We start from the raw sequence: 16,199 nt of genomic DNA on the forward strand, positions 1-16,199 counted from the left end.
AAAAAAAAAAAAAAACAAATCACTGACTCTCTCCATCTCTTTCGAGATTCTCAATTAATCCATACAGGTGTGCACTTCTTCTTGTATTCATCATCAGATTCACTACGATTTCCATAATGCATTCTCACGCCTCTGTTTTTTTGTTCTATTATTCGATTGATTTCTGCTATGTTTTTCTTTAATTTTCAGAATTCATACGCTTAAAAGAGATATACATTTGAATTATTGCTTCTTAATCCCTTTTTTTTCGGAGTCGACATACATTTGCTCTTATCTTTTGTCCATTTTTAGTTATTAGTACTATTTATTTTCGTCTACCCATTTCTGAAATTATTTCTTCAGTTCCCTATCACTGTCACTTGTTTTAATGGTTGTTATTTTCACACAGCTCATGGTGTTTGTAAGTCCTCGATTTAGCTTTATCTCAATTCTCAACGTGGTTAACAATCCACTAACTTTTTTTATGCAAAATTTGAGTATGTGATTTGTGATTATTTATTCATGTTGCAGTAATCGGAGTGAATCTGTAGAAGAATGTGGAAGTTGAAGATAGCAGAAGGAGGGAATCCATGGCTACGGACAACGAACAATCATGTAGGTAGGGAGCTATGGGAGTTTGATCCAGAACTCGGATCTCCGGAAGATCGGGCGGAGATCGAGAAGTTTCGTGAGCATTTCCACAAACATCGCTTTGAGCAAAAGCATAGTGCTGATCTCATTATGCGTTATCAGGTAAAAAAAAGTCTAGTTCCTCCTTAATTAAATTAGCAAATGCATTTTGGCTCAAAAACTGCTGTTCTTAGTTTGCATGCACTACTGCACTAGGGGCGGGTCTAGGACTTTTGGCTAGCATATCCTGTTAGTCTTACTATACAAATCTTAAATGTATAAGTTTATTTTTTAATTTTTAAACCTTTTTGTTTTCTGTGATTTATATAGTTTGACAGTAAACAATATGCTGGAAGAAAATTACACAAAAGGAAATTTCGAAGTAACTTAACGCTAATGGCAATAGTTTACTCAACATTAGCCGAATAAGGTTTCCAGTATTTGGGAGGGGGTGTTGAAAAATGCAGGTATGTTAATTGATTTAGAGGGTAGAGGGGCGGACCCATTATTTACCGTAATAGTGAAGTTTGGATTATAAAAAAAGTATGATAATATGTTTTTCAGAAGTTTAGGGACGCATAGCCCGTCCTTGACGCTCTGTACGTCCGTCTATAGCCAGCACAGAGGTGTCAGCTTCAAAGAATAATGGATATGTTGTGTTTATCTAGTGCTGTACTGTTCAAGTTCTCTGTGTTTTGTGTACATTTTGAAAAGGGATTGATTTGCTTTACATGGTGGAGGAAAATACAACCACGCCAGAGCAATTTCTTTGTTGGCTTTGATCTTGTAATGGACTTGATTTTTTTTGGGTCCGTGTAATTCGGGTTCGCACCACGTAAGGCCCATTAAAGGGGGAAGCGCTCCGTACGAGTATTTTTTTTCCATACCCAGGACTCGAATTGGAGACCTTCAATGGACTTGATTAATCAATCTTTTCTGTCAAGTAACTCCCTGTTTCTATTCCCGCTATGCTCAATTATACATCATTGTATATGGTCTGCCAGTTTCTTCATATTTCGTTGCTCTGGCAGTTTTTTTGTGCTTGGTTGCTCTATTGCTTATGGATAATTAGTGCAACTTTAACTTTAATGTGAAATTATGGTGTCTTTGCTTTCAACTTTGTTCAGAACTGCATGACTTAAAGATAAAAAGTCTCTATAGTTGACATTTAAATGAGAAGTAATTAGGACAACAATAATGTGGTCTGTGTTTAGACTGTTGCTAACTATCTAACTGGCGCATTTTGATCTACAAGGATGGGCCTAGAATCTGTCAAAAGGATTAAGACTTGAGTATTGAAAGGTTTTTCTGGTTTTATTTTTATATTTTTATTAGAATGATTTATGAGTTGGCAATTGTTCAGCTTCTAAGACTGTCTTATTTGGAAAATTTAAGCTTTGTAATCCATGTCAGGTTGTTGATGAATTGGAACTAATGTCAGGTTGTGTACGTATCCAGTCACTCTCTTCTATCCGTTTCTGCTCGTTTGTTTTGTTGTTGGACTCCTGGATTCCTTGAAATATTATGTTAGAGCCATGGACATTTAATGATTAACTAGCAATGTGTCAGAAACTAAATATCTTTTATACTTTTTGCATATTTGGTTTATAGGGTAAGTAATGGGATAATTGGTCTGCAAAAGATTTATCCCCAAATGAAGTGAACTCCCTCAGTCCCAATTTATGTGGCACTTTTCGCTTATCGAGAGTCAATTTGACTAATCTTTGAAGCTAAATTGAAACAAGTTAACTCAATATTTGAAAATTAAATTTGTAGGCAAGGGAGGGGATAAAAAGTTTTACAGGCTAGCCAAGGTGCGTGAGATGAAAGCCCGTGATCTGGACCAAGTGAAGTGCATCAGGGATGAGGACAGCAGAGTATTGTTGGATGAGGCACTTATTCGTCGGAGATGGCAGACTTACTCCCATAAACTCTTGAATGAAGAGGGGGATAAGAACACTGTGCTGGGTGACGTAGAACAATCCAAGAGTCGTCGGGACTTTGGGTATTGTAGGCGTATAAAATTTGAGGAGGTAGAGGGGGCTATGCGCTAGATGAGCAGGGGAAGAGCGACCAGTCATACGAAATCCCGGTGGAACTTTGGAAGAGCGTGGGTAGGGTGGGCTTGTAACGGCTAACTGGGTTATGTAATGTCATTTTTAGGACGAAGAAAATGCCTGAGGAGTGGAGATGGAGTATGATGAACCTATTATATAAGAACAAGGGTGATATCCAAAATTGCAATAACTATCGGGATATCAAGCTACTGAGTCATACTATGAAAGTATGAGAGAGGGTGGTGGAGCGGAGGGTGAGGAAGATTGTGTCTATCTCAGAGAACCAATTCGGATTTATGCCGGGGCGTTCAACTATAGAAGCTATTCACCTTGTTAGGAGGTTGATGGAGCAGTATAGGGAGAGGAAGTGGGATTTACATATTGTGTTCATCATCTTAGAGAAAACGTACAATAAAGTGCCAAGGGAGGTGTTGTGGAGATGTTTGGAGGTTAGAGGCGTTCCTATTGCATACATTGATGGAGCTAAGACTCGGTGAGGACAGCGGGAGGGGACTCCGAACACTTCCCGGCTGTGATGAGGTTGCATCAGGGGTTAGCCCTTAGCCCATTTCTGTTTGACCTAGCAATCGACGCGCTGACGCGTCACATTAAAGGGGAGGTATTGTGGTGCATGTTATTTGCAGATAACATTGTACTGATTGACGAGACGCGATGTGGTGTTAACAAAAGGTTAGAGGTTTGGAGGCAGTTCTGGAGTCTAAAGGTTTCAAGTTGAGCAGGCCAAAACAAGATACTTTGAGTGCAAGTTCAGTAGCGCGACTGAGGTTGTGGACAAAGACGTGCGGCTTAATTCACAAGTCATTCCTAGGAGAAAGTTTCAAGTACCTTGATTCTGTTTACAAGGGAATGGGGAGATCGACGAGGATGCCACACATCGTATTGGTGCGGGATGGATGAAATGGAGGCTTACTTTCGGTGTTTTGTGTGTTAAGAATGTGGTCAGACCGACTATGCTATATGGGGCGGAGTGTTGGCCAGTCAAGAACTCTCATGTATAGAAGATGAATGTGGCTGAAATGAGAATGTTGAAATGGATGTGCGAGCATACCAGGTTGGATAGAACTAGAAATGAAGTTATATGGGACAAGGTTGGCGTGGCCCCTGTGGAGGATAAGATGCGAGAGACGAGACTTAGATGGTTCGGGCATGTTAAGAGGAGAGGCACTGATGCTCCGGTGAGGAGGTGTGAGAGGCTGGCGTTGGAGGGCCAACGCAGAGGTAGAGGCAGTCCGAAGAAGTATTGGGGTGAGGTGATTAGGCAAGATATGGCATTGCTCCAGCTGACTGAGGACATGACCATTGATTGGAAGGTGTGCATGTTGAGAATAAAGGTAGAGGGTTAGGTAGCTGAGTGTGGTCCTTGTTTGTCATAGTAGCTTTGTTACATCTCTTAGCGTCCTTCTGGTTCTTCTTTATATCCTTAGATTGCTGTTATTTCTATTGCTGCCTTGTTTCGGTTTTCTGTTTGCATTACTTAGTGTTAGTTTTGTATTTTCGCTTTGGTGTTATTTCTTATTCCTCCCTGAGCCGATCCGAGCATTTTAAAGGCAGGGGTAAGGTCTGCGTACACTCTACCCTCCCCAGACCCCACTTGTGCGACTACACCGGGTTTGTTGTTGTTGTTGTAAAAACTATACAAAAGTACTATAAGTTGTATTTTTTCCCATATCAATTTGTTGAAAAAATACATCTTAAAATGAGGGTCAAAGTTCACATAGTTTGAATCTCGGAAAGCGAAAAGTGTCACATAAATTGGAACAAAAGGAGTTGGGACAAAAGCAGTAGGATATTTGAGTTAAAATCGTTTCTTCTTTAAAATTTTCTTTGTCTAACAAAGTAGAAAAGTTGCAGTAGGTTGAGAGCTAATGTAAAAATAGTCTAACTATGATGATCCTCTTAATAGGGCCTGTTAGAGCACAATGAATTTAGAGGGTGTAGTTGTAGTTGATTGATTGCAATAAAGTGACTTCCTTTTGTTTTTGGTAAGGTGTGACTTTCCTTTTCCTTTACTTTATTGTGATTTTTCGAAGAACTGTGTTTTTTGATTTGTTGACGTCCAAAAAATTGTTCCAAGGAATTTGATAGAAGACCAAAAAGGTGTTGTAGGCTGTGATAAAAGTATATAATCTACCTGTCTCTAGTTCCAAGGAATTTGATAGAAGACCAAAAAGGTGTTGTAGGCTGTGATAAAAGTATATAATCTACCTGTCTCTACTTTCCGATTATTTCATCATAGGCACACACCAAAACAGGAAAAAAAAAAGGGACGAAGAAAAAGAAAAAGCAAACTCTCAAATCTTTGTATCTTTCCGCTCATGATATTTGAGAGAATATGTGGCAGAATGTCTTGCTGAGCAATGTTTGTTAGAAAATCTCTAGTGACTTTGACACCGTACTTTGAAAGGAGAAGTTAACAATCTAAAGATAACCTCCTCATTTGAATTGACTAGAAACATTATCATTATAGCTTTCATGTTTTCATTCTAAGCTTTATTAGCTGGATTTGATTGGAAGGAGGATGAGGAACGAACACAATGGTTTGACTTTGAGGATCCTGGTGGCATGCATCAACAGAATATGAAACTATCAAATCACGGGTGACTTGCTTTATTTGGATGGGAAGAATTGCTTAATCGGCATTTCTTTCCTTTTCTAAATCGATCTACTAGTAGGTAGTGGTAGGAGAGATCCATTATGATGGGATGAATCATTCTCGAATTTCATTTAGTTTTAGTTTTCGGCAAGTTTCTTATCAACGGTGATGAAAAGACTAAACGTTGTGCCTTTTATCAACAAGAGAAAATTATTACTCTCTATTTCAATTTATATGGGTAGTTTGACTGGCACGAAATTTAAGAAAGATGACTATAGGATTGCGGTTTTAAATATGTTATAGCATTTGTGTGGTTATAAGAATTTCGCAACTTGTGGTCTTAAATATACCATAACATTTATGTGGCCACAAGAGCTTGTCATTAAGGGTAAATTGAGAAGTTCAGGTTAAACTGTTTTCAAATGTAGAAAGGTACCATTCTTTTTTGGAATGGATTAATAAGGAAATTAGTGTCATTTTTTTAGGAATGAGGGGAGTGTGTTGTACCATAAAATGTAATGGATTTGGAAACGAAAAATCAGTTGTTCATAGTAGTTTTATTTTGAGTGTAATCTCCCTAGTGAAGGGCTTATTTTTTATATTTTGCTTTCTTTTGGGAGAATGCAAAATAAGATATCCCTTATGTATTGCTTTACATCTGTTTGGTTTCTCGGTAATCACATTGTTCATAACCTGTAGAAGTTGATGTTTGTGAACAATAGTACTCCTCCGTTTGCTTGCTGGTGTTTGACTAGACACGAAATTCAAAAAAAAAAAAAAAGAGGAAGACTTCTGACATATAAGCTAAATATACATAAAATACCAAAAATAACTTTGCATCCACAAGTCCTATCAATTCCTAGCATGTCATTAAGGGTAAAATACAATATCTGCATTAAATAGTTTCTAAATATAGGAAGGTGCCAATCTTTTCGGGACAGGCATAAAATAGGAGAATGCCGAACAAATACAACTTAGCCCTTGGAGTATATGTCCATTTTCCAGTTCATGTCATCATAGCTTCCCCCTTTTCTTTTGTTTTTGTATATCAGCTATCAAAGGAGAATCCAGGAATTACTATTTTGCCCCAAGTCAAAGTACAAGGCAATGAAGATATTACAGAAGATACTGTAGCTACCACGCTCAGAAGAGCACTAAGTTTTTATTCCACTCTACAAACTCTTGATGGTCACTGGGCTGGAGATTATGGAGGGCCGATGTTTCTAATGCCTGGCATGGTACATGTTTCTATTGCTGCTACTTGCTGCCTAACTTTAAGAGATACTTCTAATTTTCGTATTCCCTATAATTGGGTCATAATTTCTGTTTTACAATTTTATTTTGTTTTCTTTTATATCTGTAACAGGTCATTGCTCTATCTGTTACGGGGGCACTCAATGCAGTATTAACAAGCGAACATAAACGTGAAATGATTCGATATCTTTATAACCATCAGGCAAGTATAGTCCTTTTGATAACTCAGCATCTCTGCTTTTGTTTTCAGTTTGCTGATTATATTTCCTTAAAAAATTTCCTTCAACATTCACATCTTGGAGCTGGGCGAAAAAGCTTGTGTCCTAACAATGTTAGAATTGCAGAACAGTGATGGTGGATGGGGCTTGCACATTGAGGGCCACAGCACCATGTTTGGTTCTGTTTTTAGCTATGTTACCCTAAGGTTACTTGGAGAAGGAGCTAATGACGGAGAAGGGGCCATGGAGAAGGGTCGTAAATGGATTCTGGATCATGGTAGTGCCACGGCCATTACTTCGTGGGGGAAAATGTGGCTCGCAGTTCAGTAACTTCTAGATCTCATCTTTTTGGTTTGAAAGCATGTCTTTTAGATGGATGAATAAATTGTATATTTTAATAAACTTTATATTCCTTCATAAATTAATATAAGGTGCTTGGAGCATTCGACTGGTCTGGGAACAATCCACTTCCTCCGGAAATATGGCTTCTTCCTTACTTGCTTCCAATTCATCCTGGTTAGTGTCCTTCCTTAACATCTTACATTTGTTTCTTTTTGGAAAATCATTACCTGTAATAGAATAATGGGAAAATCAACCTATTCAGTGAATGTGGCAAGTGGATAAATGGGCGAAACATAAGCTCATTATTAATGTGCTCATAAAAATAAATTTTGAAACAAAACAGGTTCGAAGATATAATATTTTCACAGGAAAAACTTTTTTTTGTGTCATCACTCACTTCGTTTTGTCATTTTTGTGTTAGTTATTGGTGCCTTTGTTGCAATAATGCTAAATAGTCAAATCATGGTGTTAGCTGTATTATGAGCATTTCAATGCATTGCTGATTTTGTTTCTCAAGAATATATGCTTCTTGTCTTTTCTAAGAAATGGAAACTCTTGTTTCATCCAATTTTTCCAGGAAGAATGTGGTGCCACTGCAGGATGGTTTATCTTCCTATGTGCTACCTGTATGGTAAAAGGTTCGTTGGCCCAATCACGCCAACAGTGTTATCTTTGAGAAAGGAGCTCTTTACAGTGCCTTATCATGAAATAGATTGGAATAAAGCACGCAATGAGTGCGCAAAGGTTGGTAGGAGCAGTAATTTGCGTGTGTTTATTTACTGCTTTTCCCCTTCTGTTCTGGACAATCTTGAAAAGATTTAGAAACATCCAACTGTAACGAAATCATGATAACATAGATCGAGCTAATATGCAATAACTTGCGAAACGATCATCATCTCATTCACGTTGTAAATCTACCTAGAAGTAAACCCCGGTGTCGTTAAAGGTGAAAAGCAAAGAAAATGCCAAGATCAGCTTTTAGCTATGTTTTAAAGCGCATATGCAATTTAAAGAGGGGGGGGGGGGGGGGGGTAATGAAGAAAGGCATCAACCAAGGAGAAAAAAATAGAAAAACATACATGTAATGCAAGAAAAACAACTATAAAAATAAATAATAGTTATATAACAAATAAATAAATAAAAATTTAAGTAAGTGAAATTTATGAAGTATAATTCCTGTGAACTAAGTTGAAGTACTATTTAAGATGTATTTTTAAATTTTTGATCAATATTTTGTGACTGTTGATCACTTTAAATATAACATACCCAGTGTAGCTCCACAGAGGGTAGTGTGTACGCAGACCTTACCCCTACCTTTAAGAAGACAGAGAGACTGTTTCCGTTAGACCTTCGGCTTTACCGAGTGACTGTTGATCACTTTAGCTATAAAAAAATATGTAGTTACTATTTTTCAACACTAAAATGTTAAATTTTTAAGAAGTATTCACATATTCATTAACAGCGTCTCATAATAATTAATAAAATTACTTTAGCTATATTGACAGTTTAATGTCGCCGTCTTCAAGTCGAAGTCTATGAGCAGGGGCATGCTTTAGTTCCTTACTGTTTGACTAAATTGCTGCCTAAGAGAGGCGAAGCGCAGGGCTTATGCTGCACCGCCTAAGTCATTCTTTTAAAACACTAAAACCTACCATGTCGGGTTTTTGCCCTTTCTCTTCTAATCTTCACAGACTATTATTCGATGCTTTCATTTGGAAGAGTAACTACGGATGTCTCCTTTTAACTTCAAAGAGTGGGGCATAAACAATAATTATTGCACGTCAGTCCTAAACCAGTTGGGGTCGGTCAATCCCCACTGTCCATTTTTCCCATTTAAATTCATATGAGGTCAACATTATGCAAAATAAAACTAAAAATGAAAGTACTAGAAGTTTTCTATATTGTACTGGCATAAGAATCTATAATATGATCAAAAGGCTCCTAGAAAGCATAGGACCTAAAGTAAACATATTAACATGACTAAAACATACTCCCAACATATTGGTATCACGTATATAAATATTTTTTTTCCATTGTGCCCTATCTTTGCTAAGTCAGAGATTGTAGGTCTTTTGAGCAATTTTTTTCTATATGATTTTAGGTCTACGTTGTCCCCTTTTAACACCTTCGCTCACCATGATTTCACACCTATAGACTAGTGTATCAGAGGTTGGTGCACAAGATCATCAAACCAACTCAAGCGACCTTATCTCATTTATCCTAAATGTGTTTAAGTTGCATCTTGTGACGAATGTCGTGATTTTTAATCTTGTCTAATATTGTTTGATTGCACATCCATCTTAGCACCCGCATCTCTACGGCACTCATCTTGTGGATGTGTTGAACTTTGGCAGCCTAACATTCACTCCTATATAACACATAAAACTTCCCTTTTCTTTCTCTTCTTCCCCTCTCTCTTCCTCTTCGTTAGCTCTCGGCTTTCGAGTAAAGCCAAATGAATGGCCTTTGGTTTATAAAGTTCTGTGGAGAATCTGATAGCTATCAAACCCTTAAAACACTTTATTCCTGTTTTGTGTCTGCATTATGGGATATGGCCCACTAATTGCACTTCTTTTGTCATTTGTTTTTGGCAAAATGACACAATTGCCACCTACCTTTTGGGTTACTAGAATACTGACTCAGATACCACTGTTATAATAAAACATAAACACGAAGATCAAGCATATGTTCTTGTAATACTAATAATGCACAACATTGTTCAAACCAGATTGATAGCCGTTGATGGTAATGTCATTGAGAGATCTTCTGTCCATGCATACTTATGAAAATTCATCCTTTCATGGCGGTAAAGAAGTCTGGAATTATATTGGGGCTCCAGTAAACATACTAAGAAACTGAAACGACAAATAAGAATTCCTATTCTTGGAAGGAAAAAAAGTCCTTATCTTGTTTGCAATGAAACTTCAAACTTGGATTTCTTGGACTTCTTTGACGACTTGGGCCTTTTTGACTTTGTACAATTGTGCTTCTTGTACTTGAAGGCTTGAAGCAAGTCCACATGTATGAACTTGGCAAATAACTTGATCTTGGCAGCCAAAAGTAATAAGACCCATTGTAGCTTCTTCGTCTGCATCACTAAGACATGTGGATTGCAACTTATACTGTTTTTCCTTTTCTGGTTTGTACCTTCTGTTACTTTACCTAAACTCTCTGCAGGAAGACCTTTACTACCCGCACCCTCTAGTACAAGATATCCTGTGGGCTTCACTTCACAAGGTTGTGGAACCTATTCTGATGCATTGGCCAGGGAAAAGATTGAGAGAAAAAGCTCTCCGCACAGTGATGGAGCACATTCATTATGAAGATGAAAACACTCGTTACATATGCATAGGACCTGTAAACAAGGTATTGGTCCTTAATTTCCATTAGTAAAGGTCTTTGTTAATCCACACACTATAGTAATTGTCTTTGTTAATCCATTTGATGATCCTTTCCAAAATTGTGTCAAAATACAGTTTGCATATGCTTTTCTGTTCTGAAGCATTTATTTAGCTTTAATTCCTTGCATTCAATTTTAGGCCAATGAGTTATCTATTTGGCAACTCTTTTATTCTTCTGTTGTTTGTCTGCATGTTTCAGTTGCTCCTGATAGATGAATAATATAGAGTATGATCTTCCTTTGTTTCCTGAAAAAACTGACCTTTCATTTGCAGATTCTAAATATGCTTTGCTGCTGGGTTGAAGATCCTAATTCAGAAGCTTTCAAGTTGCACCTTCCAAGAATTCATGACTATATGTGGGTTGCTGAAGATGGCATGAAAATGAAGGTCTACAAATATCAGTCCCCAGTTTTAATGTTTGAAATATGGGTTTCTTAATGTCCTACATTAGTTATACTGGTGTTGGTCATTTATAAGCCTTGTTTTCTGTTTGTCTGATGATATATATGATATGTTGTCATATTGCAGGGATACAATGGAAGTCAATCTTGGGATACTTCATTTGCAATTCAAGCAATCATTGCAACAGAGCTTGGCGAGGAATATGGTTCAGCATTGAGAAAAGCGCATTCATTCATAAAAAATACACAGGTAAAACCTTTTCTCTGTCATATCATCTATGGTGTAACCTGCCATATTAGTTTCTTGATTTTTATCTCTGATATTGATCTAACTTGCAAGTTCCTTCCTTTGTTTTGAAGGTGTTAGATGATTGCCCAGGCAATCTAGATTTCTGGTACCGTCATATTTCAAAAGGTGCTTGGCCCTTTTCAACTGCAGATCACGGATGGCCCATTTCAGATTGTACTGCAGAGGGACTTAAAGTAAGAATTTGTAACAAGTGTTCCACCATTGATATGTTTCCATTTCTGCTAACCTAAGTGAGTGTCTACCAGGCAACTCTTCTATTATCAAAACTACCATCAGAGATAGTCGGTGATCCATTGGAGGCAAAGCGTTTCTATGATGCTGTAAATGTTTTGCTTTCTTTACAGGTAATAGCATTTTCTCCTTCTTATTTCATATCATTTTCCATACTTCTTTGTGTATGGACTTTGCATTGCACTTTCCGTCACGTTTACGTGAAGGCTGCATTTTGTGGGTAAACAAACTGACAATTGCAAGAGTGGCTTCAATATTTTTCTTTGATGCTTTTAGGTTCTCAGTTGCATCCCCAAAATGTTTAATGTGACGGTTGGATGTTAAGTTTGGATTTTATGCATTCTGGCGGAAAAATAAGCTAAATTTATAATTTAGAGGCTTTTGTAACTAAGCTAAATTCATGTTGCGCATCATATTTTAGGCAACAATGTTCTAAAGAACTAGTATCTTAAAATGTGTACTAGGAGCTGACAGAAAGCCTCTACTTTGGTCTTGTTTATAGTTATGAAAACTGAAAAAGGATAGGAGGCATTTGCAGAGTTTTTGCCCCTGGCTTCTGTACATATTCTAATAAAACACAGGAAGAACACCTGCTATGATTTTGTCCACTGTGCTTGCAAATAAATTACTGTAACCGGGCCTAATTTGGTTTCTTAAAAGCTAAATCAAGCTAACTTGTTTGACTTGAAGCAGGATTGCTTTCCAAACTCATGCAGTGGATAACTTGGATACCATTCCATTTGAAATTTAGGTTGTTAGACATTCCATTAACTTCATGTAAAAAGTAAAACAACTTATACATTAGTTCCCACCTCCCTAGGTAGTCTCACATAAAATAGATCTCTGCTTCCCTCTGCATTACACAAGCTCTGTATTTTTCTTGTCCTTTCGTACTGCCTCTTCCCTTCCCACTATTCTCTCTCTCTCTCTCTCTCTCTCTCTCTCTCTCTGTGTGTGTGTCTGTATTTTGTTTATTACCTACTTATCTGTTAAACATTCTGCATATTTTATTGATATGGGATGGGTGTAGTTCCAGATTGCTAGTGATTGGGAGTGAAAAATGATACTGCTGGGACTAGTGACAAAAAGAGATTCCTTTGGATTAGAATCTGAAGATTCTGATTTGAGGCATCTTCTGGTTTCTCAAGTCATTCAGAATATCTGCAACATCATGTTCTGGATATGAGAATGATCTGCATCTTCTTGTGGCTTTTCTATGGGATTGTATATACTAGTTCCGATTCAGGTGTTGGAATTCCAAAAGTTTGCCTCTGGTCTCATAATGCAGAGAACTTTAGAGTATGTCTTTTTCGAAGTGAGCTCTACGCAAATTAACTTGCAGTTTTCCAACCAGTTGATAGTGAGCTTACTTTAGCAACATCTCTAGGTCCTTTCCTCAAAGCCAGTCGAATAAAATCTATGCCTTTCTGAAGTTTTAAAGACAATTTTTTGTTATTGTTTGGTCCTGTTGTTCCTGAAACTGCAGTCTTGGGAATCACTGAGAAAACTTTTTGCTGGTATGTGTGCAGAATAGTGGTGGTGGCTTTGCAACATATGAACTATCGAGGTCATATCCGTGGTTAGAGGTATTTCTTTTGAAAGTTAACATTTGGTTGCATGTTACCCTGTAGAAAATATTTTCTTCCATGTCATTGGTTTTACGCTTTTACACATATAAACATTTTTGTCAACCTGGTGGAGTTATGTACACCATATTATTCAATGTGATTCTGCTCATGCTTAGTAGGATAGCACAGTCTTGTTTTTCACTTCTGAAGTCCTTTCTTGCTATGAAAGAAAAAGAAAATTAGTTAATATTTTCTTCTTATTTTGCTCGGGGATGTTCAGATTCTTAATGGCTTCTTTCTTTAAGGGTCTTATTAACATCCACTAGAATTATGGTCCCCTTTATTTCTTAAAATGTTTTTACGACTATACTCTGCCCACAAGTCTCACTATTATGGTAAAACCTGGTGAAATGCTAATGTTGAACCACCAGTATGGCGCAGTGCTAGAGTTGATTGCTTATTTGGCTACAAGTTAAGAGCGATCACCAAGCGGGTCTTGTTTGCTCACGTGGAGTGAATCATGAAAATTGGGTTCAATTGGTCATCTATTGCTGCAGTAGGACATTCTACTTAATGCTTGTGTCCTTGTTAACCTACTTTTCTGCTTCCTTTAGCTAAATACATTAGTGTTATAGACCACACTAGACACCCATCTACCATTTTGCCTAGTCTTATTTGCGCATAAGGCTGACAACTGGGCCGGGACCGGCCCGCGGGCTAAACGGGCCGGGACCGTTTGGCACGCGGTTGGTGGGCTCGTGCCGGTCTCGTAGGCCGGTTTTACCATTTAGGACCGCCATGGGACCGGACCGGACCGGTCCCATGGCGGGCCAAACGGGCCCAACAGATTAGTCGTTGGCCAAATGATTAAAAAGTCTTCAAAAAATAGCCATTTAACCCCCCCCCCCCCCCCCCTAAAAAAAAACTAATTTTTAACCCAAACTTTTTTATTATTATACTTTTTTCCTGTCTTTTACTATAAATACCCCCTCATCTTTCAGTTTTCTTACAAAATCAATATCAATCTATCATAATATCTCTCTAATTTTCTTCAATACTTGCTACAATTGTTTACTTTATAAAAAAATAGTGAAAAAATTGTGTGTTTGCTACTATTGCTTACTTTATTAAAAAAAAATAGTCATAAAATATTGAGTTTGTTAGAATTTGTGAAAAAATTGTGAAGTTGGTGAATTGGAGTCTTCAAGTCTTCAACGATAATCAATTTTCGCCAAGTTGTTCGTCAATTCGGTAAACTAGTTCCAACTCTTAAATCTTAATATTATAGTTTTGTTTGTTTTATTTAGTTGCTATTACTTGATTAATTAAGATGTCTTCCTTAAGAAATATTTTTGGGCACGGGAAAAGTAAGGATAAGGCAAAATCTAAGACTGGCGAAACTAGTGGTACTGCTCTTCCTCCTCCCCCGCCCCCGGCTCCCCGATCCAAACCCCGTAGTCGTCCTGCACCTGCTATTCTTGATACCGATAACAGTTTATTATAATTTACCGACACTGAATTTTGCCATAATACGGCACCCGATGATTTTTTAGGCCATGAATTAATGAATGCTCGCTACACTAATGATTATACTACTATTAATGAAAATGATGATGAGGAAATTGATTTTGATAAAGCTCAACCGGGCGATGATATACCCACTAGTCATGCTCCTCATGTTGACCCAACTAGTGATAACACTGCTAATCTTAATGATGACCCAACTGATACTCCCGTTACTGCCCCTACTTTTTCTAGAGAACCTATCAAATGGATGAAAACATCTCTTGTTTGGCATTTTTTTACTCAACTAGTTGAAAAAAGTAAGGCTAAGTGTAAAACTTGTGGTCAAGAGTTAGCTTTTAAATATGCACCAACGCGGTCGGAGATGGGAACTTTGGCTAGACACAGCTAAACACCCTAATGATAGGGCTCCGGCCGAGGGGAAAAGTGCACGTAGTCCTAGTCATACTGATCCTAGTGGTACTTGTTCAAATCAATTACAACCGAGCATTAACACGATTACCGGTGGTATTTTATATTATGATCCAAGAAAAGATCGGGAAGAATTGGCAAAATTGGTAACTGTCATGTGCTTACCCTACAGTTTTCCTTCTGACCCTGCGTTTGTGCATTACATTAAAAAAATTTATAATCCTACTTATAAAGGTTTTCCTTGCACAACCGTAAATAGTGATATTTATAAATATAAGCATGAATATGAACAATATTTTCGCTACTTATTTACTCATACAAATTGTCGTGTTGCTATTACAACTGATATTCGTAGAATTAACAATGACTGAGATTACCTTACTGTTACGTGTCATTGGATTGATGAGGATTGGATAATACAAAAACCCATAATTGCTTATAGAATAATTGCTTCACAACACACAGGCAGTTTATTGCTAGCGCAGTTACGGGTATTTGCAGATATTTTTGCATTAGTGATAAAATAATGTCGGTTTCGATGGATAATGCTACTAATAACACAAATGCTATAGACTTGCTTACCTCTACGCTATATCTTGCATTTAGTAATTTTCATGTTAGATATATTTGTCATATTTACCATTTAGAGCTTGTTTGGAAAGCCACCTTGAAAATGGATTTGGGTGTAATCGGGTGTAATTACACTGTTTGGCATGTTTGTTTGGCCAAGTAATTTAATTACTTGGTCAGCATGGAATTGGGTGTAATTGGAGGGGTGTAATTACACTCTCCAATTCGCAAGGGGAGGTGAGAATTGGTGGTAATTACACTGTGTAATTGCAAGGTTGCTTTTTAGTTTCTTTCCTTTTTGTTTTTATTTTAATTTATTTTTTATAACTTTTTATTTCTATTATTTTAATTATTTAATTTTATTTTACTTTTTAATTTCTTTTGAAATTTAAAAAATATTTTTCTTTGTACATTATTTATCTTTTATTTCTCTATATTTACTTCTTGTGATTTCATGTAATTGCTTATTTTTTATTTATTTTATTATTTTATTTTTTAAACTACACCTCCCAATATTAGAAATAATGAGTCATTAACAAACTTGGCATATAATGAGTGATGCAATTAAAGTGGAATTTCGTTGTTGAATGTGGTTATAAACTTATTATGTTTCCTAATTATTAAGTTGTACTGGAACTTACTATTATTATGTTGGAATTTAACATATGTTAAACTATTTTTTTTTTTTT

At 37.0% G+C, this 16,199-nt stretch overlaps 1 protein-coding gene across 4 annotated transcripts in view; it reads left to right on the top strand.

Annotated features, from left to right (window-relative positions):
- Positions 1-16,199, top strand: part of LOC109241809 (cycloartenol Synthase-like) — a 28,900-nt gene continuing 12,701 nt past the window's right edge. For 3 of the 4 annotated variants that reach the window (XM_019408606.1, XM_019408604.1, XM_019408603.1), the window contains exons 1-13: positions 76-400; positions 511-732; positions 6,333-6,518; positions 6,647-6,736; positions 6,879-7,073; positions 7,184-7,268; positions 7,672-7,838; positions 10,272-10,460; positions 10,769-10,882; positions 11,024-11,146; positions 11,257-11,379; positions 11,452-11,550; positions 12,967-13,023. In XM_019408606.1, coding sequence (XP_019264151.1) covers positions 535-732; positions 6,333-6,518; positions 6,647-6,736; positions 6,879-7,073; positions 7,184-7,268; positions 7,672-7,838; positions 10,272-10,460; positions 10,769-10,882; positions 11,024-11,146; positions 11,257-11,379; positions 11,452-11,550; positions 12,967-13,023 — 1,626 coding nt within the window. In that variant the 5' untranslated portion in view covers positions 76-400; positions 511-534. The other variant, XM_019408605.1, reaches the window with a different exon arrangement.

This window comes from Nicotiana attenuata, unplaced genomic scaffold (genome assembly GCF_001879085.1).
Source record: "Nicotiana attenuata strain UT unplaced genomic scaffold, NIATTr2, whole genome shotgun sequence".
Lineage (NCBI taxonomy): Eukaryota > Viridiplantae > Streptophyta > Magnoliopsida > Solanales > Solanaceae > Nicotiana > Nicotiana attenuata.